The sequence below is a fragment of the Artibeus jamaicensis genome, unplaced genomic scaffold (assembly GCF_021234435.1).
Source record: "Artibeus jamaicensis isolate MK-2021 breed Jamaican fruit bat unplaced genomic scaffold, CSHL_Jam_final contig_233, whole genome shotgun sequence".
In the NCBI taxonomy this organism is placed as follows: Eukaryota; Metazoa; Chordata; class Mammalia; order Chiroptera; family Phyllostomidae; genus Artibeus; species Artibeus jamaicensis.
The window spans coordinates 2,885,306-2,906,916 of NW_026521486.1; the positions used below are offsets into that span (position 1 = coordinate 2,885,306).

General features: G+C 53.6%; 1 protein-coding gene across 2 annotated transcripts; it reads left to right on the top strand.

The window, feature by feature from the left end:
• Window positions 1-1,687: 1,687 nt before the first annotated feature.
• Window positions 1,688-7,231, top strand: RTL6 (retrotransposon Gag like 6). 2 transcript variants are annotated; one of them, XM_053662033.1, is made up of 2 exons: window positions 1,688-2,064; window positions 2,259-7,231. In XM_053662033.1, the coding sequence occupies exon 2, from the start codon at window positions 2,531-2,533 to the stop codon at window positions 3,248-3,250; it is 720 nt and encodes a 239-aa protein (XP_053518008.1). In that variant the 5' UTR covers window positions 1,688-2,064; window positions 2,259-2,530; the 3' UTR covers window positions 3,251-7,231. The 2 variants fall into 2 exon arrangements, with proteins under 2 accessions (XP_053518008.1, XP_037016434.2); XM_037160539.2 differs by having other exon boundaries at window positions 1,688-2,030.
• The last annotated feature ends 14,380 nt before the right edge of the window (window positions 7,232-21,611 follow it).

Here is a 21,611-nt window from a genome sequence, read left to right on the forward strand (position 1 = left end):
CAGTTTATCATTGTCCTGCGTTTTTGGCAGGCAGGGAAGCTTCATAGCATCGCCAATTGGGATCAAGGGCCGAATAGTCTGCTGTTTTTTGAATTTAAATAAGTCTGTTCATTTTTATTTTGCTTTATTTTTATACTGCTTTATTTTAGATAAAATGAAGCGAAATACGAAGAAATTGTATGTTCAAATTCATTTTTATTTCAAATTCGTTTATTTATTTAAATAAAATAAAGCTTTATTTTTATACTACTTTATTTTCAATAAAGCGAAATACAAAGAAATTGTATGTTTTTTCAAATTCATTTTGATAACTTCTGAAATCACGATGCACCTTGTACTTCACGCACCAGCGAATTCCAGACCCAGTGCCGACTGCACCTGGAATTGCAGCAGATACTGCAGTAATGGGCACGGTGTCCAGGGGCCTGGGAAGGCACAAGGCAGGCTCTGAGGGTAGAGAGGCCCAGGGGAAGCTCACAGCAGCAGATGGGGAGAGCCGTGCAAGTTTAGAAGCAGTGGGAGAGGCACAGGGATCCCAGCCACTTTCTGTAGCCATTGACTTCAGCCCACATGAATGAAGGTCCTGCTGGCATCTGACTTGGGAGATTTCGTGGAGGTAGTTTAAAGAAACACTGTCTCCTTTCTTTTCTCTCTTGCCTTATGCTCCAGGAGTTTTCAACTAGTTACAAAAAAATGCCTCCTTTGGCACACTGGGGTGCACACAGTTGGGGGCATAGCTAGACTGTCTTTCCCAAGCACTCACACCCTCATGTTCCAATTTCCATTTTACAGAAGCAAAAATGGTAAAGGCCCGAGCGAAGGCCTGCCGCTGTCCCAGGCCTGTGTGAGGAGCGAGTTCAGGTGGGGCCAGTGGTCAGCACCTCCCCGCGGGCTGTGTGCACAGGAGACTGACATGGTGGGGTCTTCTCTCTCCCGCCGAGCCTCGGCCTGGATCTGGTGGCTGAGGGGCAGCTCAGCAAGGTCAGGCAGGGAGGCATCTGGGTCCTGAGTCAAACAGTCCATGCTCTGGCCCAGTAATTTTACCCGTTGGGGTTCACCCTGGAGAAAGTGGCAGAGAAAGAGGCTGTGATTTATAGGCAAGTGTGGTTTATAAAACTTCGACGTGGAAAATAAGATAGAGACCCATCAAAAGGGGGCATGGTTAAATAAACCACAGTGCACGACTTCAGTGGAACACTAGGCAATATTTGAAAATCAGGCTGTCGAAATATCTTTAATGGTATCTTTAATATCAAAATTCAGTGTTATTAAGAGTAAAAAATCTCAGAAGGTACAAAAAATTATATAATTAACAAACGACTGGATAGAACGACAGAAATATTACTATGTGTCCTTTCCAGGTGGAGGAATTCTGGGTGACATGAAGGATTTCTTTTAGACTTCTCTGCCATCAGAATTTGCTACAATAGACACTACACTGAATTTGTATTCAGGTTACAATGTAAAAAGCAAGCTTCACTAAAAAAAATCACAACAAATACAAGAAGGGCTTTGCACGTAGTTTAGGGAGAATTAGAGAAATGATAAAAGCACCCACTATCACAAAGTAACAGTAACCGTAGTCATCACTGATTGGCTGCTGAGGAGAGTTGCCCCGGGAGGCGGGGCTGGGCGACATAGGGGCGGGGCTGAACCCGCCACTTCCGGGGCGTGGCTGCAGCCTCTGCACGCGAGCGGGAGGTCTCCATGGCAACTAGTGGGGCCTGCGCAAGACCCACTCGCCGCCACTGCTGCCACTGCCGCTGGCTCCGCACCGACCCTGCCCGCACCGAGGTCACGCTACGACCTGCTCTCTACTACGACCCCGGTCCCGCTCGTGCGCTCGCCCGTGCGCCCGCCCGAGGCCGTCCTTCTCACGCCGCCGCGGCCTCCCTGGCCTGACCTGACCGGGAAGCAGTTCCGGCGGAGGGCCGCTGTGACTCATCCGCCTGCCAGCGTCCCCAGATCGTGCCATCTTGGCTGCGGCCCGCGGGGCACCCGGAGCCACGGAGGGAGCCGCGGAGACCCAGGTACGCGCCCGTCTCAGGCCCCGCGCCTCCGCAGGTGCGTTCGCCCTTTGTTGTGCCCCAGGTGGGCGCCGGCCGCGCCCGAGGAGGGGGCTTCACGCTGTGAGGGGGCTTCGGGCCTGGCTCCCGCCGCGCCCCCAGCTCTTTGGCCCTCCCACGCCGCCTCCCCTACTTCGACCCTGTTTTCTACAATCGAAAGAAACCTTTTAAAAACGTGTTTTCATCCTTCAGGCCCCAGAACAAGTCCAACCTCCTGTGCTGCCCGCCTTGGCTTTGTGAGGTCCGCGATAAAGGAGCAGATCCGGAATCGGGGATCCCAAAGGCCTGCACCACCTCCATCTCTTGGCGTGTCCACCCTGCGTTCACTCTGAATCTTGAACCCTACCTATTCTCTCATTCCTGCCTGGTCTACCCAATTTTAGCATCACCGGTCTTCAGGTTCCGGGTTACCCAAAGCCCGTTCTCCCACCCATCAGTTCATCCTTTGGCTGACCTCTGCCAACATGGTCCAACCCCAGACATCAAAAGCTGAAACCCCAGCCTCTGCAGCCTCTACTAATGCCCAAATGGATGATGTCATTGACACCTTGACCTCTTTGCGCCTCACCAACTCCGCACTCAGGCGGGAGGCCTCTACGCTGAGGGCGGAGAAGGCCAACCTCACTAATATGCTGGAGAGCGTGATGGCAGAGCTGACCTTGTTACGCACCAGGGCCCGGATTCCTGGTGCGCTGCAGATCACCCCGCCCATCTCAGCCATTACCTCGAATGGGACCCGGCCAATGACCACGCCTCCGACCTCTCTGCCTGAGCCTTTTTCCGGGGACCCGGGCCAGCTGGCAGGGTTCTTGATGCAGATGGACAGGTTCATGATCTTCCAGGCCTCCCGCTTTCCAGGTGAGGCCGAGCGCGTGGCCTTCCTTGTGTCCCGGCTGACCGGGGAGGCAGAGAAGTGGGCGATCCCCCACATGCAACCTGACAGCCCCTTGCGAAACAACTATCAGGGGTTCCTGGCGGAGTTGCGGAGAACCTACAAGTCCCCACTGCGGCACGCCCGTCGCGCCCAAATCAGGAAGACTTCTGCCTCCAATCGAGCTGTGCGGGAGCGGCAGATGCTGTGCCGCCAGCTGGCCGCCTCGGGCACAGGCCCCTGCCCTGTGCACCCAGCCTCCAACGGGACTAGTCCCGCCCCTGCCCTGCCCACCCGAGCACGGAACCTTTAAGAACCTGTCACCACCCTGGTCGAGACCGCAACTACCAGGTCCCAAACCCTTTGCTGCATAGAAGAAAAGCCCCTACCACAGCATCCTTGTTTGAGACACCCCTTTCTGCCTCTCCCGACCTGCTCCAGAAGATCTTCATACTCTTGGGCACCTGGTCACCCACCTCGCTTCCTGGTGTTCCGTGCTAGCTCCGCACCTGCGCCCCTGTGCATGTTTCCCCTCCCATGCTTGCAACTGCAGCTCCTCGGGTGACTGCAGCTCTGCTGCTCCATCACATCCACCCCACAACATGCTGCGGACCCTTAGGGCTGACCGACCCTTCCTGGCCTGACAAGGTTCACCAACGCTCCTCTTCTGCCCTCTGCAAACCCCCAGGGCAGCGCCCCACCTGGCTGCCCTGTTCTCACTGATGAGCTTGCTGATGAGAGAAGGCACTTTGGATGGCTGGTGGCTTGATGTGGGGACCTGGAGAAGGGAGTCTGGCCTTCCACCTGTGAGGTTGCTAGTCTGTCCAGGGCCCAGTGTGGCAGGCAGGGGCCCTGTCCTTGCTCTTGGTGGCTGAGCAATCACTGCAGGGATATAGTGCTAGCATGTCTGGGGGCACGCTCCAGTCTGCACCGGAGTATGCAGTCAGTGGGCTGGTGGTTGCTGCTGGGAAAGGCCGAAACACAGGTTAAGGGAGAGACCTAGCGGAGACACTTCGGTGAATGCCTGGCTTGAGCTGCCAGTGTTCTGGTGGCGCCGGGAGTTCTGGGAACCTGGAACTTGCCTGCTAGAGAAGGTGACTGACTTTGGACCACTGGGCTGCTCCCAGAAGCAGCCAGAGCAGCCTGTGCATGCACGCAGTGCCCAAGGACCTCTGCGGGCTGAGGACTTGGCCTCCTGTGGGGATGACCCCTGGTTGCTAGTGCGTGGTTACCCTTCCACTGTCCCATGTCACTTGGTGGCAGGTCTCCTCTGGCTTGAGACTTGTTCTCTTCTCCATTCAGGTGACAAGTGGCCTTCACCTCAGCCCCTCAGCCACCCACAGCATCTGTAGGTCTCCAGAGCCCCCATGTAGCATGCCGCCCCCCCATGCCATCCATCTGGTGTCTAGCCTTTACTCAAGAAAACTTGGCCTCTGACAGCCAGAGACCCACTTCCTTTGGGATGCGTCCGTAAGCACGGAAGGCAAAGCAGGACTGGCCTCTGGTCGCTCCAGCCAGGGCCTCAGTGACATTTGGAAAGGAAAAGAGCTGCGGACTACCTCCATCCTAAGGCGACAGTGCAGACTGACACTCAAGTCCTAACTCTGAGGGACAAAGCCATACTTCTTAGTGGTGGGCAGCGTTGCACTAACTCACGGGGATGCCTGGCATTCTTTTCCCCAGCGAGTCTTGGCCAAGTCATTTGGCCAGTGATGCTCCTGCCACAGTTGAATGCCAAGTGACCTGCATTTATGCAGCCGCCTGGACAATGGGGGGAGCTGGGGTGTCTTACCCTGGGCTTGTCCCTCCCTGTTCTGCTTGGCTGCAGAGGGACAGCTGCTGCACCCACCCAAAGACATATCTTGGGTTACCCAGAGGTTGGGTCTTGGGGCCCATCCTTTCTTCCTACCTAAGAGTTTTGATGATGCTGATGAAAGTGACTGCGTTCCTGAAGCAACTACTGCCTTGCAAGGTCAAGGGTACCCAGTGGTTGCTGATGTTCGTGGGTCACTGCCACTCTCATTGTAAACTCTGTTAGCCCAATTGCCCTGCTGAACAACTGCCTGAATACAGGCGACAGGCCCCCTGGATTCCAGCCACGGCTGTTCAGGTGGGCCCTTGGTGCTCATTAAGCTTGAAGTGGGGGAGGACACAGTGGAGCCCCCCATTCTGGGGGTGGGGCCTCAGTCCAGGTGTGAAGACCACTTCCACTTAGGGCTCAAGTTTCCCTCTGCCTGCATGCCAGGTGGAGGCTGCTGCGATGAAGGGTGCGGCGTCGCCTGGGGCAAAGGAATGCCTGCAGCTGGAGCAGGAGCCTGGAGGCTGTCTGTGTGGCCCAGCGCAGCTGGGGAGGGGGGCCCAATGCAGGTGCAGGGCAGGAACTCGGCTCTCAGCCACCCCAGGCCCACTTCAGTGTCTGCACCAGGTGCAGTGTTTCAGCCACGCTACCCACACACCAGGGCCAGAGCCGCCCACACCTGTGACACTGAACGTGGGCCGCGGTGCCTGGCCCAGCCTGCTGCTCCAGCTTCCTTTAGCCTAGTGACTTAGTGCTTACATTTGTGGGCTTGGGACTGGCGCTGTTGGACACCCACAGCCTTGGCTGCTACCTGCAGCTGTGGAAGCTGGAGCAGGCGAGCGAGTGGGGTGGCCCCCACGTTGGACAGGGAAGAAATGCCACACAGGAGCCCACTGGCTCCAGGAGAAGACACCCAGTCCCCAGCAAAAGTAGATGGGACCTGAGCTCCATGTGGCCCAGATCTAGGCCACAGTGGAGGGCAGGGTCAAGCTGAAGAAGGAAGTGGGGGAGGGGAGCTGCTTCGTACATGCCTTGGGGTTATGCTTTCTCTCCATTTAGGAGAACTTGTATTGATTTACAGAGGGTCAGGCCTTTAGTGTTGATGCATGTGAGGGTCAGATTTGCTTTCCATGGTGTTGGCCTTGGACAGGACTGTGACTGCTTTCTGGTCCATGGCATCCCCGTCTGGGAAGTAAGCTTCATTTCCTAACCACGTCATGTGAGGTGGGATTCCGAGTAAGGGGTGGCTTCCTGGTCCGGTACAGAGTGTGACCTTGGGGTTCGATGCTGAAGTCCTACAGCATTTCAGTGACTTCTGGGGGAAAGCAAGACCCATTTTTCTGGGTCCCAGGTAAGTAAGTGTGTGACGAGTGAGTCAGGTCGAGGACCGTGTGGAGGTGCAGGTGAGGCTCCCTGACACACATGCTTCTGAAAATGGGGGACAGAATCACCCACCGGGTGACTGTGAGCCTGACAGGCCTGTGGGACGGTGGACAGCTGTGGGCAGAGGTGGGCATGGACTTGGGAAGGCAAGGGACCCCTTGACTGTGAGTGGGGCTTTGGGTTGGGAGAGCCGCCTGAGGGTCCCTCTGTCCGTCCAGCAGCCAGAGCTGTGGGACTGAGATCACCTGTGCTCGAGAAGCCATGGCAGCTTCAGGATGAGGAGGGGGTGCTCCTGGGGCGGAGCGGGCTGGCTCTGGGCTGTCAGCGCCTGCAGGTGTAGGGAGGGGCCGAGGGTCAGGGCAGGCCCTCTGCCCACTGAAGGGAGCTGCCGTCTCCCGTGTCACCTCAGGGTCTTGGCACCCGGCATAGTGGAGACCGAAGGAACCCCAGGTCCTCACTTGAACCTCACTAACCCCTTTCCATGAACAAGTAACAGCCTGCTAGGTCTTGGCAAACCTACACATCACAGAGACTCTGGAACATTAAGTAGAGCAAAGAAAAGTGAAATTCAACAGTTTGGGATCTCTCAGCCTCCCTGTCTTCCTTGTTATTACTGGTTTTCTTTGAAACGGCCGGTACTGCTCCATCAGGCAGGCAACTAATCCTTCCCGGTTAGAAATAGATGGTATCTTTGTGCATAAAGCTTTCTCCCATGTCCCACTATCCCCTTAGGATAGATTCTGGAAGAGGGATTGTTGAGTGAAGGTAGGAAAACTGCTGAGGCTGTGGTTACATACTGACCAAACGGCTTTCCAAAATGTGTCCGCTTACACTGCCACCAGCAAGGACGAGTCGGCCCGCTCTGCCGGCCTGCCAGTGCCGAGTATCATCAACGGGCCAAGTCTGCTAATTTGATAATGAAAAGATGGCACTGTGTTTTCATTTGTATTTCTTTGTTTTTAACCCAGTTTAACATCTTTCCATGTTAAGCCAGTTGTGTGTCCTCTTCTGTAAATCGTCACCATCCTTGGCTCTTATTTGTCTCCTGGGGTCTGTCTGACGCATCTGTACAAGCTCGTTGTACATTAAAGATACTAACTGCCGTGTGTCAGCTGCGGTGCGTTCCCAGCCTCTTACTTTTGTGGGTGTTTGACTGCAGCGCCAACAGGCCTCCCCAAGGCTGATACGGTGCCTCCCGGCACTGCCTGCGGACAGCGATGAGGGGCTGGTGTATTCTGTACCTTTTGTTCACAGGTGTGTCGTGGCATTTGTGACAATGCCCTCTGGCACACAGTAGGTGCACAGTAAATTCAGACTTGCACAAGTGGATGTGCTGGGTGCAGAGGACCTGTGTGTGTGTGGGGGGGGAACAGTCCCTGCCCAGGTGCCCACAGGCAAGAGCAGTCCCCACGCTTTGGGTCCCTGAGTCCCTTCACACTCATCACTGAGGACCCTAAAGAGCTTTTGCGTACGTGGGTTTTATTAATAATCATACATTAGCCCTGGTTGGTGTGGGTCAGTGGGTTCAGTGTGGTCTGGGAACCAAAGGGTCACCTGTTTGATTCCTGGTCAGGGCACATGCCTGGGCTGCGGGCTGGGTCCCCAGTAGGGGGCGTGCAAGAGGCAACCATACATTGATGTTTTTCCCTTCCTCCTGCTCCAAAAATAAAAATAAAATCTTAAAAAATACATTAACTGGAAGGTGTTTTAACATATTAAAAATAAACTCATTAATATCAGCACAAAAGCCTCTTTTAATGAAAACTATTTCCCAAAGGAAAAAATTTACAAGCGTGGCACTTTTTTTACATTTTTGCCATTTTTAAAATTGGCCTAATAGAAGACAGCTGGAGTCTCAGACCTGCTTCTGCACGTAATCTCTCGTAAGATCGCCTGTCACAGCCTCTGAAAGATCCCACCGCTCACCCTGAGACAGGGTGGGGCAGCGTGGGGTGGTCGGTGTTACCATGGAAACCCTGTAGCTCCAGGACCCAACAGGGCTTTCGCACTCTGGGAGCTGCTAGTCTGCGAAGACATGAGACTGCCCGGCCCCCAGACATCTATCTCTACCCCATCCTGCGTGGTTTCTTTCATTACCTCAAAGTGAAGAAGGTCCTTTCTTCCCTCTAGAATCGTGAACTTATCTCTGGGATTAGGTGGGCAGGTAGCTCGGAGTGAAGCTCTGACTGGACTTGGTCCCAAATATTTTAACAAACATCCTGAGCTCATGGAGATTCCTTTCTCTTCCTGCTTGGTGTGTGTTTTCTTCATCCCATTTGAAAGCCTTACCTCTTACCCAACTTTCCTGTTATATATTGATCCATTTATTTTTCCAGTACCTCCCTTTTTAGAGTGATTATAGTTTGTGTTCATATCTAGTGGGGTCCCTCTGTTCAGAGTTCTTTTGCTATTCATACCAGATGGACTTGAAAACTTCTGATTTTCCCCAAATCTTGGCAACAAGGGGTGGCACTGGGCAGGCACAGTGGCTCTGGTGAGCTGTGCGCAGGTGCAGCCCTGTGGGCGGGGTGGCCCCTTCCTCCTTCCCCGAGAAGGCCTTGCCCCTGGGGCTCCCACCGACCTGCTTCTCAATGACTGGTTCTTTCACGCCAGGGCTGAAAATGGCACCCCAACCACCCGGCCTGCCCGCAAGTTGCCCGCAAGTCTGTGTGCACGGCTTCGTCCTGGCTGCCCCCGACAGGTGGTCCTGAGAGGTCCACAAGGACCTGGCCCCCCACCATGTCTGGGGGTGGAGGTATGGAGCTCTGCCCCCCACCCCCAGCCAGCCCCACTGTGGGACCCAGTGTGAGGCTGGAGACCAGGAGCCTGGGCAGGACCAGGGCTCCATCCTCAGTGGCTGCAGGGCCCCTGCTCTTGCTTTGGATCCCCCATAGCCAACCAGGGTCCTGAAGACTCCGGGAGACTCTCCACACAGTGAGTGGTGGCTCCATCCACATCATCCCAAGCCAGGGACCTGGGACCTGAGTGTGCTCCTTGCCTTGTGTCCTTCATGGCACCTTCTCCATTTCCAAGGCCTCCCGATGCTGTGCCTAAGCTCTCAGTCTGGAGCTCCGTTCCTGCCACCTTTGTCCTCTTCACCCTCCTGCCTCCCTCCCTGTGCCTAGTGCTGTGTGGAGACAGAGACCACACAGTCCTCCTCTTAGGAAGCCTCCGGGGCCAGCTGCGGGGTCTCGGCTGCGCTCCCCCACCCGCCCCAGGCCCCATCTAGGAACTTCGCTTCTTACTGAGCTTACTTTCACCTGTGCTCCCTGAGGGCGGAGCTGAGGTCTGCTCCATCCATGCTCCTGGCCCCTCCTCCAGGGCCTGGCAGAGAAGCTGCTTGGGGATGGTTCAGTTGTTGACCAGAAGGACGGCAGAACAACACTGGCTTTGAGTCTCAGGTGCTCACCTGCTGAGGGCCAGGCACTGGTCCAGAACCCTACCCTGTGATGGCGAGACAAAGACCACTGTTGTGGAGCTTCTGTCCCTGAGTGGGAAGAGCAGCAGCAAGCCCATGCGCCTGTCACAGGGAAGAAGGCTGGGCCGGTGGCCAGTGGAGGCTTCCCTCCTGAGACCAGTGCAGGTCACTAACTAGCTATGGTTCCGCGCACTGTGGCAGGGGGACTAATTTCCACGCAGCGAAACCCTCCACGTTAAGCTTGCCATTGGGTGAGTTTGAAACGTGTACTGTGTACACCACCCTGCCAAGGTATACAAAGCACGTCGCCACCCAGATGTTTCCCTAAAGCTCCTGAGGAGTTCTAGTAACAGTTCCCGAGACACGAAGGTACTCTGTATTTCTTCTGAAAACCATAGCTGCAACTTTGCCACGTGGCTCTCTGATGCATCCGCCATGATCTGGTGGGGGAGGACGTGGGGCTGAAATGCGTGTTTGCCCCTCTGGCCAGCCAGCCCCTCATTTTAGAGCCACTTGTTGAAAGACTTTCTGTTTCCCTACTGGGTGGCTTCGGTGGCTTTGCATGAGTGGAGAACGGTTGGTTTGCTCCTGGACTCGGTTCTGTCGCGCTCGTCTATTCCTCCGTCTGTACGCAGGCACTGTGCTGCCTTCACTACTGAGACTGCACCGGACGCTTTGCTCTCAGTGCAAACCCGGCTCGCGCAGGGCCCCCCTTTCCCAGGTCCCAGTCTGCGCTGAGCCGTGCAGTAAGTCACCAGACGCCTGGGGCCGTTCAAATGTATCGAAATGAAGTTACACTAAAGATTCAGTTCCTCAGGCACAATAACCGCATTTACAAAGCTCAGTAGTACATTTGTATTGCCACATCCATTTTCAGTCCTTTGCAATTCCATGGAAGGTTTAGGATCATTTTATCAATTTCTATTTTAAAAGCCTGCTGGGGCTATGCCTGGAAGAAATGAAACCTGCAGATTAAAGGGAGGGAGAACCGACATTTTAATAATATTGAGTCATCCAACACACGAATGCGGTTTCTCTTTCCAGGACTCCTTCAATTTTTCTCACCAGCTTTATTGTTTTTAGTTAGTGGCTTTACGCATCTCATGTGAATATATCCCTAAGAATTTTATGATTCCTGATGCTGCTGTAAATGGAATTACAATGTTTTTCATTTGGCAGTCATTTGTTCCTTGTGTATAAAACCCAAACTAATATTTACATCCACTTTTGCGACTTTTGCAGTATCCATTTGTTAGTTCCAGTACGTATTCCCCAGATTCCTTAGGGTTTTCTGCACACACGCGGCCACATCGTCAATGAACGGAGGGAGTTTACACCTGCTTGCTAGTTCCCCTGCCCTTCCATTGCCCCCGCCTGCCCTTCCGCACTGTGCAGGACTTCCGGTTCGGCGTCCTGCAGAGGTCGCGCATGCGCAGCCCGGCCTCTCCGCGAGCTTTGGGGAGTGCAGGTGGTGTCACCACTGGGTGTGACGCCCCGCGGAGGGTTTTTCCTGCGTGGCTTTTATCGCAGTCACCAAGTTTCCGTCTGTCCCGAACTGTGAGGGTTTTCAAACTGAATCGTTTGGATGCGGAATTTTGTTGCTGCCTTTTCCACATCGATTTAAACCCTCATATTTCTTTTCTCTTTTGTTCTGTGAACATGGTGAGTGAAACAGATTGATTTTCAAACGATAAAGCCAACCCTGCCCTCCTGGGAGAAACGCACTTGGTCCCTGAGTGTTACTCTTACTGTAAACGCGGCAGTGGGTTTGCTGGTGTTTCGCAGTTCCTTCGGGCTTGTCTTCAGCGGGGCTACTGGCCAGCAGTCTCCGTCTGCAGTGTCTTCGTTCCCCGCTGGCACGTGACGAATCACAAGACTGGGAGCCGTGCCCCTCGCCATTTTCTGAACGCGTTCGCAAGGTTGGATTTTTCCTTCCTTCGTTGTTTGAGAGACAATTGTTGGATGGAGGCACCGGGCCTGGAGGTTTCTCCATGGCGACAAGGGGTCTGATGCGAGTTCAGCGCGTTAGTGGGTGGACCGGACGGATCAGCTGTCCGTTTCTCCTCTGGGGAGCTTGGGTGGTGTGTCCTTCAGAAAACTTGTCCGTTTGGTCAAAGATAGGAAATTTGTCTGCAGAGATCCTCAGGACAGTCCCTTGTTCTCTCCGTGATGTGGGGGGGGGGGGGGGAGGGAATCTTAGTGCCTCCCCCCTTTCATTGCTTCACGGTGGGGAGTTGTGTCTTCTTAGTTTTTCTGATCGTTCTAATTAGGGATTTATTGATCTTAGCAAAGTAGCATTTTTTACAAATTTCATCGATTTAGCCCATATTTCTGTTTTCCATATTGTTGATTCCTGCTATTATCTTAATTATCTCCTTCCTCCACCTTATTTTAGGGTTAATTTGCTCTCTTTTTCAAGTTCAAGTTGAAGCATTTTTTAAAGAGGAGGGTCTGGGACGGGCATGGCTTTGCATGTTTGTGTATCAAAGAAAGGGCCACTCTCTCTGGCCTCTGGCCCTGTCCCCACTATTCCTGGCGACCCCAAGTGAGGGCCTACGGACAAGAGCTCACGGGTGAGCGTGACCTCCACTGGGTCTGGGCCCCAGTAACCTTCAGGGGTCACAGTGTCCCATTCTCCTCTAAGAATGTATTAGAATGTTGGTGCTTTCTGGCCACCCCTTTGTCTCCCCGCTCTGCTAAAGGTGACCCGGATCTGAGTCCTGTCCCTTCTCACAGGGGCTGGCCAGGATCTGAACGTCACCTCCCTTCACTTCCTGTGAACTTGGCCCTCTGGGGAGCTCAGGGAAAATTCTCATTTTGTAGATCACGCAGCTTTTGCTCGTTGTTAGGGTGGAAGCGGTGCACCCTGTGGCGTTCTGCCTCCCAACCCTGCATTGACTTCTTCAAACCAATTAGGAGGAACAAAAATAACCTTCTGTATCATGACTCATGTTGTTTGTGATTTTAAACAGTGGCTGGAGCATCCGATCCCTCTCGGAATGGCCTGCCTATTTATACCCACCTGCCCCTGCTCATGGGCCTGACTCTCCATAATGTTTATTGATTTGTTCTGTTTTATAAAAGTAAAACTTCTAGGTTTTACATGAATTGCACGTTTAGTGTAGAAAACTGAGAAAATAGAGTCTCATGGAAACAATAAAATGGAACTAGGAAAAGTGTTCCAGTGTTTGTGCCTCTTCTCATCTCAGTTTTCAATACAACAATTTAAGTGCAAAATAATGCAGCCTCGGGAGAACTCAGTCAGCAGTGCAGACGGGGGCGGGCGAGACCTGCAAGTCAGCTTTCCTGCACTGCCGCAGCACCCTGAGGGTCCCTCTCCCACCTCGTGCTGTGCAAATGCACACACGACACCCGAGTTCACACATACACCCACATAAGGGGGTGCTCCCTCTCAGGGCCATGTGAGTGCAAAGTCATCCCTGGGAGCAGGGCGCCCCTGAACTGTGCACCTCCCCCTAGTCCCAGCCTCATTCCTCCCTCAAGTTGTGGGCTCTGCTGCCTCCGGTCTCGCGGGTCTTTCTCGTGGTTCCTTAGCTGAACCCATCAGCTTGTCTTCTGTCCTCTGACTGATCGTGACCAGGGTCTGCCCTCTTTTTCTGCTGCTCCTGCCTCAACGATCCACGAGTCCCGTGGTTTCCACTCTTCCCCAGCTGGTAGGGGTACGTGTCTGCACACGGAGGACACCCACCTAATTTCCTTTTTAAAATATTTTATTTATTTATTTTTAGAGAGAGGAGAAGGGAGGGAGAAAGAAAGGGAGAGAAACATTGACCAAGTACCTCCCGCACACCCCTGACCAGGGACCCGGCCTGCAACCCAGGCATGGGCACCGGCTGGGAATCGTTCAGGAGGCCCTTCGGTTCGCAGGCTGGTACTCAATCCCCTGAAGCACACCAGCCAGGACTGATTTATTTCTCATTACATGTAAATGGCTGGAATTTCTGGTACTAGGTAGCAGATATGATAAATGGCATTTTTGTCCCAGATCAGCTACTTCCACTTTAATCATTTTGGGTACTTAGAAAACTGTCCACTTCATTGGGAATCTTCAAACCTATCAGCATAAAATTGTGCATGGTTTCCTCTGAGGCTTTGAAAACCCTCTCTGTCACGTCCCTTTTCATCTCAATTTAATATATTATATATATATTTTTAATTTTTTTATTGATTATGCTGTTACAGTTGTTCTATTCCCCCTTTCATTCCCCTCCACCCTACCCCCCATCCCCACCCTTACCCCCCCCTTTAGTTTATGACCATGTGTCTCAAGTCCTTTAGATTCTATATTTCCCATGCTATTCTTGCCCCCCCCATCTATTTTCTATCTACTGTCTATGCTACTTATTTTCTGTACCTTCTCCCCCCTTCTCCTCCTCCCACTCCCCTGTTGCTAACCCTCCTTGAGATCTTCATTTCTATGTTTCCACTCCTGATCTAGCTGTCCCGTTAGTTTGCTTTCGTTTTAGGTGTGGTTGTTAATAACTGTGAGTTTGTTGTCCTTTCACTGTTCATGTTTTTTTAACTTCTTTTTCTTAGGTAAGTCCCTTTAACATTTCATATAATAAGGGCTTGGTGATGATGAACTCCTTGAATTTGATCTTATCTGACAAGCACTTTATCTGTCCTTCCATTCTAAATGAAAGTTTTGCTGGATAGAGCAATCTTGGTTGTAGGTCTTTGGATTTCATGACTTGGAATACCTCTTTCCAGCCCCCTTGCCTGTAAGGTCTCTTTTGAGAAATCTGCTGACAGTCTGATGGGGACTCCTTTGTAGGTGACTGTCCCCTTAGCTCTTGCTGCTTCTAGGATTCTCTCCTTCATTTTAATTTTGGCTAATGTAATGATGATGTGCCTTGATGTGTTCCTTCTTGGGTCCAACTTCTTTGGGACTCTCTGAGCTTCCTGGATTTCCTGGAAGTCTATTTCCTTTGCCAGATTGGGGAAATTCTCCTTTATTATTTGTTCAAATAAGTTTTCCACTGATGGCTGTTCCTTTCCCCCTTCTGGTACCCCTATAATTCGGATGTTGGAGCGTTTAAAGATGTCCTGGAGGTTCCTAAGACTCTCCTCATTTCTTTGAATTCTTGCTTCTTGATTCTTTTCTGTTTGGCCATTATTTGCTTTCTTCTGGTCCACTCCATTGATTTGAGTCCCAGTTTCCTTTTCATTGCTATTGGTGTCCTGTGCAATTCCATTCATTTCAATTAGTTTCGCCTTCATATATTTGTCTAATTTGTGGCTATAATCAACAAGTTCTGTGAGGATCCTGATCACCAGTGTTTTGAACTGTGCGTCTGAGAGTTTTGCTATTTCTTCATCGCTTAGATTTATAGGTTCTGGGGCTTTGAGATCTTCCTGCGCCATTTTTGGTCTGTTTGCGCCCTTTAAGTGTGAGAAGCGGCGCCTTGGACTCCCAGGTCATTGGGTTGTGACGCTGTATGTGGGGGCGTGGTCAGAGCGGGGAAATGGCGGCCCCCTCTGCCGCTTCTCACAGCTGGGTGAGGAGCAGTGCCTTAGGTGGTTCACCTGGGCCGGGCCACTCAGGTCGCTGGGTTATGACGCTGTATGTGGAGGTGGGGTCAGAGCAGGGAAATGGCGGCGCCCTCCACTGCCGCTTGCCGCGGGGACCCGCCAGGCCCCGGTCCAACCGCCCACTCCCTCGCCTGTCCACCCGCGCACAAATGTGAGACCACAGTCAACACGCAGCACCGCTCCCCCGCTGTCTCCCCCGCAGTTGCTCGCCTGGTCGCTCACTAGGTCCAACCTTGCGCCTGGATTCCGTGCGCCTGGATTCTGTGCGCCTGAGTCGGTCTGACCGAGTCCTCCTGTGCAACCCCTCACCAGCCGCTGGTTTCGCCCCTTACCGGTCAGGCTGAAGAATTTGTTGTTAACGGACTTCTGAAAAGTTCAATTTTCCGTGTTCTGGCTGTGTTTTCTGTTGCTAATATTTAGTTGTCTCTAAACTTGGTTGTGTGAGAAGGCACAGTACATCCACCTATGCCTCCATCTTGGCGGAAGTCTCTAATATATTATTTTTAATCTATTAATCTATGGATTATGGACTATTGTATTTATGTATTTTAAGAGAATCAACTGTTGATTTAACGTATTCCATCAGTTTTTTTGGTTTATGATTCATTAATTTCTGCCGATATTTTTGTCACTTCCTTCCTCAGCACCTGCACTTCTCCATGCAGCGTCTTTGAGAAGGACCCACGCCATCAAGTTTATTTCCAAGGAAACTGCTGTCTCTGTAAGTGAATTTTTTTGGTAACTCCTTTGCAATATAACTCACACGCTGAAAAGTGTACCTATTTTAAAAGTTCACTGGTCTTTATTATAGTCAAAAGGTGCACAACCATGCCCATAATCAATTTCAGGACATCCCCATCGCCCCGATCACGCACATTCTTTAGCTTTTACCTTCTGAGACCCCCACCCCAGGGAAACCACTCACCTACGTTCTCTTGCTGCAGACTCGCCACGCTGCACCCTCCACACGCAGGGGCTCAGGCCGCACGCCGGCCTCCTTCACTGGCACCTGTGTGCCGGGCTGCAGCATGTGACAGTCCCCTTCACTGCCGGACACGGTCCTGCTGTCTGGGCAGGCCACGTGTGGTCTCTGCACCCACTGATGGACATTTGGGCTGTTTTCACTTTTTGGCTGTTATGAATAATACGGCTAGTGATCATTTGTTTGCACATGTTCAGGTACACACTTTTGGGTGGACCCGTCCGCGATTCCGTGGGGTGTGCACCTAGACGTGGAAGTCACGGGGTGAGTCTGCGTGTAACCGTTTAAGAACAGCCACACGGGCTGCCCGCGTGGCTGTCTCCTTTCCCGTTCAGTGGCGTACGGGCGTTCCCATGTCTGTCCATCCGGCGAACACTGGCTGTTCCCTAGCTTTTTGACCATGGCCGTTCTGTAGCCACACCTGGTTGCGTGTCGATTCGTGTTTCCCTGGTGGCTGCTGAGGCCGGACACCTTTTTCATGTGCTCATTGGCTGTTGGCGTTCTTCTCTGGGGAAACCTGTCTTCAGAGCCTTTGCCTTATTTTTAAAAATTAAGCTATCTTTTTATTATCGAGTTGTAAGAGTTCTTTATATGTTCTAAAGAACTCTAGATGTAAATCGTGTATTAGATACATGATTTGCAAACATTTCCTCCCATTCTGTGGGTTGTCTTTTTATTTTCTTAAAAGGTATCTTTTAAAGCCCAGAGGTATCTTCCTGACGATCTTGATGAAGTCCAAATAATTTTTTTCTTTGATTGCTGGTGGCAGCTAAGAATCTGTGGCTCAGTCCACAGTCGGGAAGATTTACCCATGTTTTCTTTTAAGGGTTTTATACTCTTTGTCCTTACATTTAGGTCACTGATGGCTTTGCGGCGATTTGTTACAGGGTGTGAGGGAGGGGCCGATTTAGTGTTTTGCTGGCGGGTGTCCAGGTGCCCCTGCACCACTGGTCAGGAGGCCTCTTCTTTCCGCACTGAGATGTTCTGGCGCCCTGGAAAGAAGCGCCCGTTTGTGAGCGCTTCCCTCGGGCTGGGCGTTGTTCTAGGTGCTGGGGACGCTGGCTAAGGCCCCTGCTCTCGGGGAGCTCGTTTTCTAGGAGGGACTGAGTTCTTCGACAATGAACAAGCAGAGCTGTCACCCCTGGGGGGTGGTAAGAGCTGTGAAATTCCCTGGAGCGCTGCCTGGTGGGAGCAGGCCGCTTCCAGAGGGCGGTTCTGCCTTTAGCAGAGGTGCAGGAATAAACCTGGAGATTATGGAGGGGAGCCTCCAGGCAGAGGGGCAGCAAGTTTGAGGAATGTGGCTGGGGGCAGTGTGGAGGCTAGGAGTGGACAAAAGGTGCAAGTGCCCCTGGGCCTGCTGGGAGGCGGGCAGGGGAACAGCTCCTACCACATTGCTGTCTGTCCTACCAGGCTTTCCCATTGCAACTGCGCATGCGCACGGATGTTGTTGTTTTAACAAAAAAGAGGCACACTCCCAGCCATGCTTCCGTAACCTCTCAGTACTGCGTGGGAGCACTCTACCCTGGAACGACCGCCGGGGTCCCCTGGTCTTCATGTCAACTGCTTACTCCTTGGGCCCACTTTCACTGCTGTGAGCATGCGGGGGCCATCGACTGGCCCTGCTCACACGCCCACCCACACTAAGTGCCTGGGACACACTCCCCGGAGTGGACCTCTGGGCCCAGGGGCATGTGGCACGTGTGCTGTGTGCATCGTTGCTGTGGTTACTGCACTCGCTGTTAGAGGGCAGGGGACTGTGAACAGGACCAGGGCACACTGGAATCGGTGTCCCCGAGTCTGAGCTCTCGGAGCATCCTGGGGGGGGTTCTGTCCACCTCCTGGCCTGCAGAGAGAAGGAATGCAGTCGAAGTCCCGGAATTTCGGAGCCAGGCCCCGGGACCTGCCTCTCTGCCCCAGGCCCTGACCCCTGTTTGGTCACCCCCTGCTCCAGGGGCCCAGGCAGATGGCCTTTCTCCAGCCCAGTCTCCACTCCATAGGAAGAGGTCCCTTTTCTAGGAACACCACCAAATCAAAGAGCTTGCTGTGGCTGGAGACCTTCAAGCTGGAATTAATCCCTTCCAGTGGCTTTAAAAATAGACCAGCGATTATGCAGGTAATGTGTTAGTGCCAGGATTAGCATAAACATGCTCACTGGCTTCAAGGCCAGGGTTCTTTCCTTGCCTTTGGGTCCAAACGTCCCCAGGTGGGGACCCTGCAGCGGTCACACCCACATACATCTGAAGTGCAGCATTTGCACTGGGCAAGGCCCTCCTTCAGATAAGCCCCTGCAGAACGGGGCAGAGGCCCCAGGCGTTCAGAGAGAGAGCCTTGTGCAGAGGAAGCCGGGTGGGGGCCAGAATCATGCATTCGGAAACTCACACAAACTCATCCGCTGGGAAGCTGGAGCAGCAGGCGGAAGACAAATGGAAAATTTTGGAATATGATTAGCGTGATGGCAGTCCTTCAGCCACACAGAGCTCAATCCTGGCTGTTTACCACTCGCCGGGCCGGTTCCACGGGGATAATTGAGAGCTGCTGCGTGGTCAGGTGGTGATTTGTCTCGGAGACAATCTCTGTGGCTGTCTCTCAGGAAGCATCGTCCCCAGACGTGCGCGGAATGAACGAGTTGGGTTTGATGAGCGGCATCGAAAGCTGAGAATCCCGTGCCTCTGAATTTGCCAGACAGGTGTCCTCCCCGGGAGCAGAACTTAATGGGCCCAGAGTCCCGGCCTGGGGGTCTGCTGCCTTCTCTCCGGCGTTCCCGCTGCTGTGTGCCCACCCTGGGGCAGAGCAAGCTCCCCATCTTCGAGGAAATAACAGATAGAGCACTCTCAGAGGTACTAGTAGATGCTGCCAGTTGCCAGGCTAATTGCCACTCTCCCTGAGTTTGGACAGCTGCAATGTGCCCGTTTAAGCCACTTGCTCTCCCAGCCACCATTGCAGTCTGGGGTGGCCTGGTGGCACTATTCCTGTCAAAAAGGTGTGAGTGAAAGTCAGTGGGGTCAGGTTCTGGGACAGCTTTGTCACATACCAGAGTTAGCTGCCATTTCCTTTTTAAAAAAAAAAAATTTGTGTCCTTCCTGCCTGGAATGCTGAGAAAGTGTCTTGATCCCAGCAGCCGTTTTGTGACCATGAGGATCTCAGTCACAGGGTGAGGAGGACAGAACACCAGGGTTTGGAAGAGGCTTGAGCGCTGGTTGCACTGGTGGACAGAGTGAGCCGAACTCTGCCTCTGGGCTTTCCCACGAGGCCAAACAAGCCCCCCTTGGGCTCAGTTGGGCTCAGGGCACTGTTGCAGGCAGGGCCAGCTGCTACGGTGGGACGTGCCATCTGTCTGAAGTTCAGAGGGACATCTGGAAGGAGATGGCAGCCTGGGGTGGACCCACCTCCCAGCCGTGGAAGGCAAGGTCTGCAGAGCAAGGTCCAGCCTCAGGTGAGGCGGGGAGAGAGGACAGGGGAGAAAGCTGGTGTCAGCTGGGTGCCTGACAGAGTCCCTGTGTGGAACCAGAGCCATTGAGCATCTTCTGAACCATGGGAGCCGCAGACTCCCTGTTTGCTCAAAGTTTATACAACATGAAACAACACCTGGCATCTGCAAGGAGCCTACTGTGCACCACGGACAGAGCGCTGAGTCCCCAGCACTAGGCCTCTGCAGGGGGTGGGGCCACCAGCCTTCCTCCCTTGGGAGCAAATGAGGACTGGAGCCTTCCGGGCTTTGGTAGAGAGACTTCTGGACCCGGGAAGATGGCGGCTGCTCCTTGCAGAAGGTAGTGCCCCTCCCCCCAGACAAAGCCTGGGGGCAGAGGGAAGGAAGCACAGTTTTGCCCCAGGCTCTTTCTGCCGGGGCCTCTGGTCTGACGGGCCCGCCCCTGCCGGTTCTCCCACCGGCTGGGCTTCCCAGGAGCAGAGGTTGGGGCTTCAGGTTGCCATGGGGGAGGGAAGCTTGGGTGCTGGGGACACGGTCCTGGGCCTCCTGAAGAGCCTACTGGGGACCCCCATGCCTAAGGCTGCCCCGGGGCCCACAGATAACCAGAGGCAGAGAGGCAGCGCGCTCAGGAGACTGCAGAGTGCGGGGAGCAGTTTTCACTTAACACTAGCTGATCCTGGGCAAGTTATTTCTCTTCTTTGGAACTCAGTTTCCTCAATGATAAAATGAGGATGATAATACACGTCTCATGGGAATGCAGTTTTACAACGCAGTGTGCCAGTCCTGGCCGGTGCGGCTCAGTGGGGTGGAGCGCCGTCCCATAAACCGAAGGTCGAAGTGTGGATTCCCAGGCAGGGCACATGCCCGGGTGCGGGTTTGGTCCTGGGTCAAGCGGCAACAGACCTCGCTCACACTGGTGTTTTTCTCCCTCTCTGTCCCTCCCTTCCCCTCTCTCCAAAATCAATAAACATGCACTTGGGTGAGGATTAAAACACATAAACGAAGTGTAGCACGTCTAACGGAGGGCCTAGCGCACAACAGCCACACCCGGAGTTTCTGCGGTTTGGTTCATGCTGCAGCCTTTACCTGGTGTTCTACCTCTGATCCAGTGACAGGCTGGGCATGTCCTTCAGGGGCAAAAGGCTCAGAGGGGTTCCCAGTGGGGACCACACGACATTCTCACAGCTTCTCCCCGAAGTCATTGCCACTCTGAGAAAGTGTCCTGGGTCTGAAGCGGCGCTTCTGCTGACCATGGCCTGCAAAGGTCACGTGGAGGCCGTCTCTGCAGCGCAGCCAGCATCTGTGACCCACTCACCCTCATCCTCATCTTCAGAGCAGGCATTCCGGTCCCCTGTCTGGGGCATGGCGGCCAGACAGGACAACAGTGAGGGACTGGCCTCCCAGGACCCCACTGCGGAGAGCTCGTGGGCCCCGCCCCGTTCGGTCTGTCGCTGGCTGAGCTGGCTCCCGCGGGGCTTTCTTCTTGGCCTTTAGCGTCTTCGTGTAACCAGGTGAGGTGTGGGAGAGCCAGGCGGTCCCCAAGGAACTTCGGGGCTCTCTGTGTCTATTCCCCTTCCCCGCCCAAGGGTGGGGAGCCCTTAGAAGTGTCCCTTCCTGGCCCTTTGCTTAGGGGCTCTGCCCACCAAGGTGCCATTGCTTCCTGGTGACACAGATGACCCCTCTGAGGATGACATACAGACCCCCATTTAAATGCTGCCAGCCCAGTCCTTGCTTATCTTGGGTTTCAGACATAAACGTCGCCCTAATTCACTAAAGCCACACCCTCCTTGGCCTCCCCAAACCCGTCATGGCCCAGGTAGCTGTGTCTCTCTCACAGCTTGCCCTTTGCATCCCAACGCTAGGTGATGACTCTTTTCCTGGCATTGCTTCCACAGGGCTTGCTGAGGCTGCCTTCTCTTTGTGGCCCTGGCCCCTGGCTCTGTCGCCTGAAACTGGAGCCCAAGAGCTGGCAAGCTGGGGCAGTATGCAGTGTGTGGCCCCACTGTCATCCCAGAGCCTGTCACCTGCCTCCAGACCTTGCTCCCACTCTGGTTTCTGAGAGGTGTCTGGGCGGGCGTGCCCGGCACGTCCATCTTGCAGGGACGAGACCCTG

Excerpts from the sequence above, each read along its gene's own strand:
- RTL6 (XM_053662033.1), top strand. The coding sequence starts at position 2,531 with ATGGTCCAACCCCAGACATCAAAAGCTGAAACCCCAGCCTCTGCAGCC.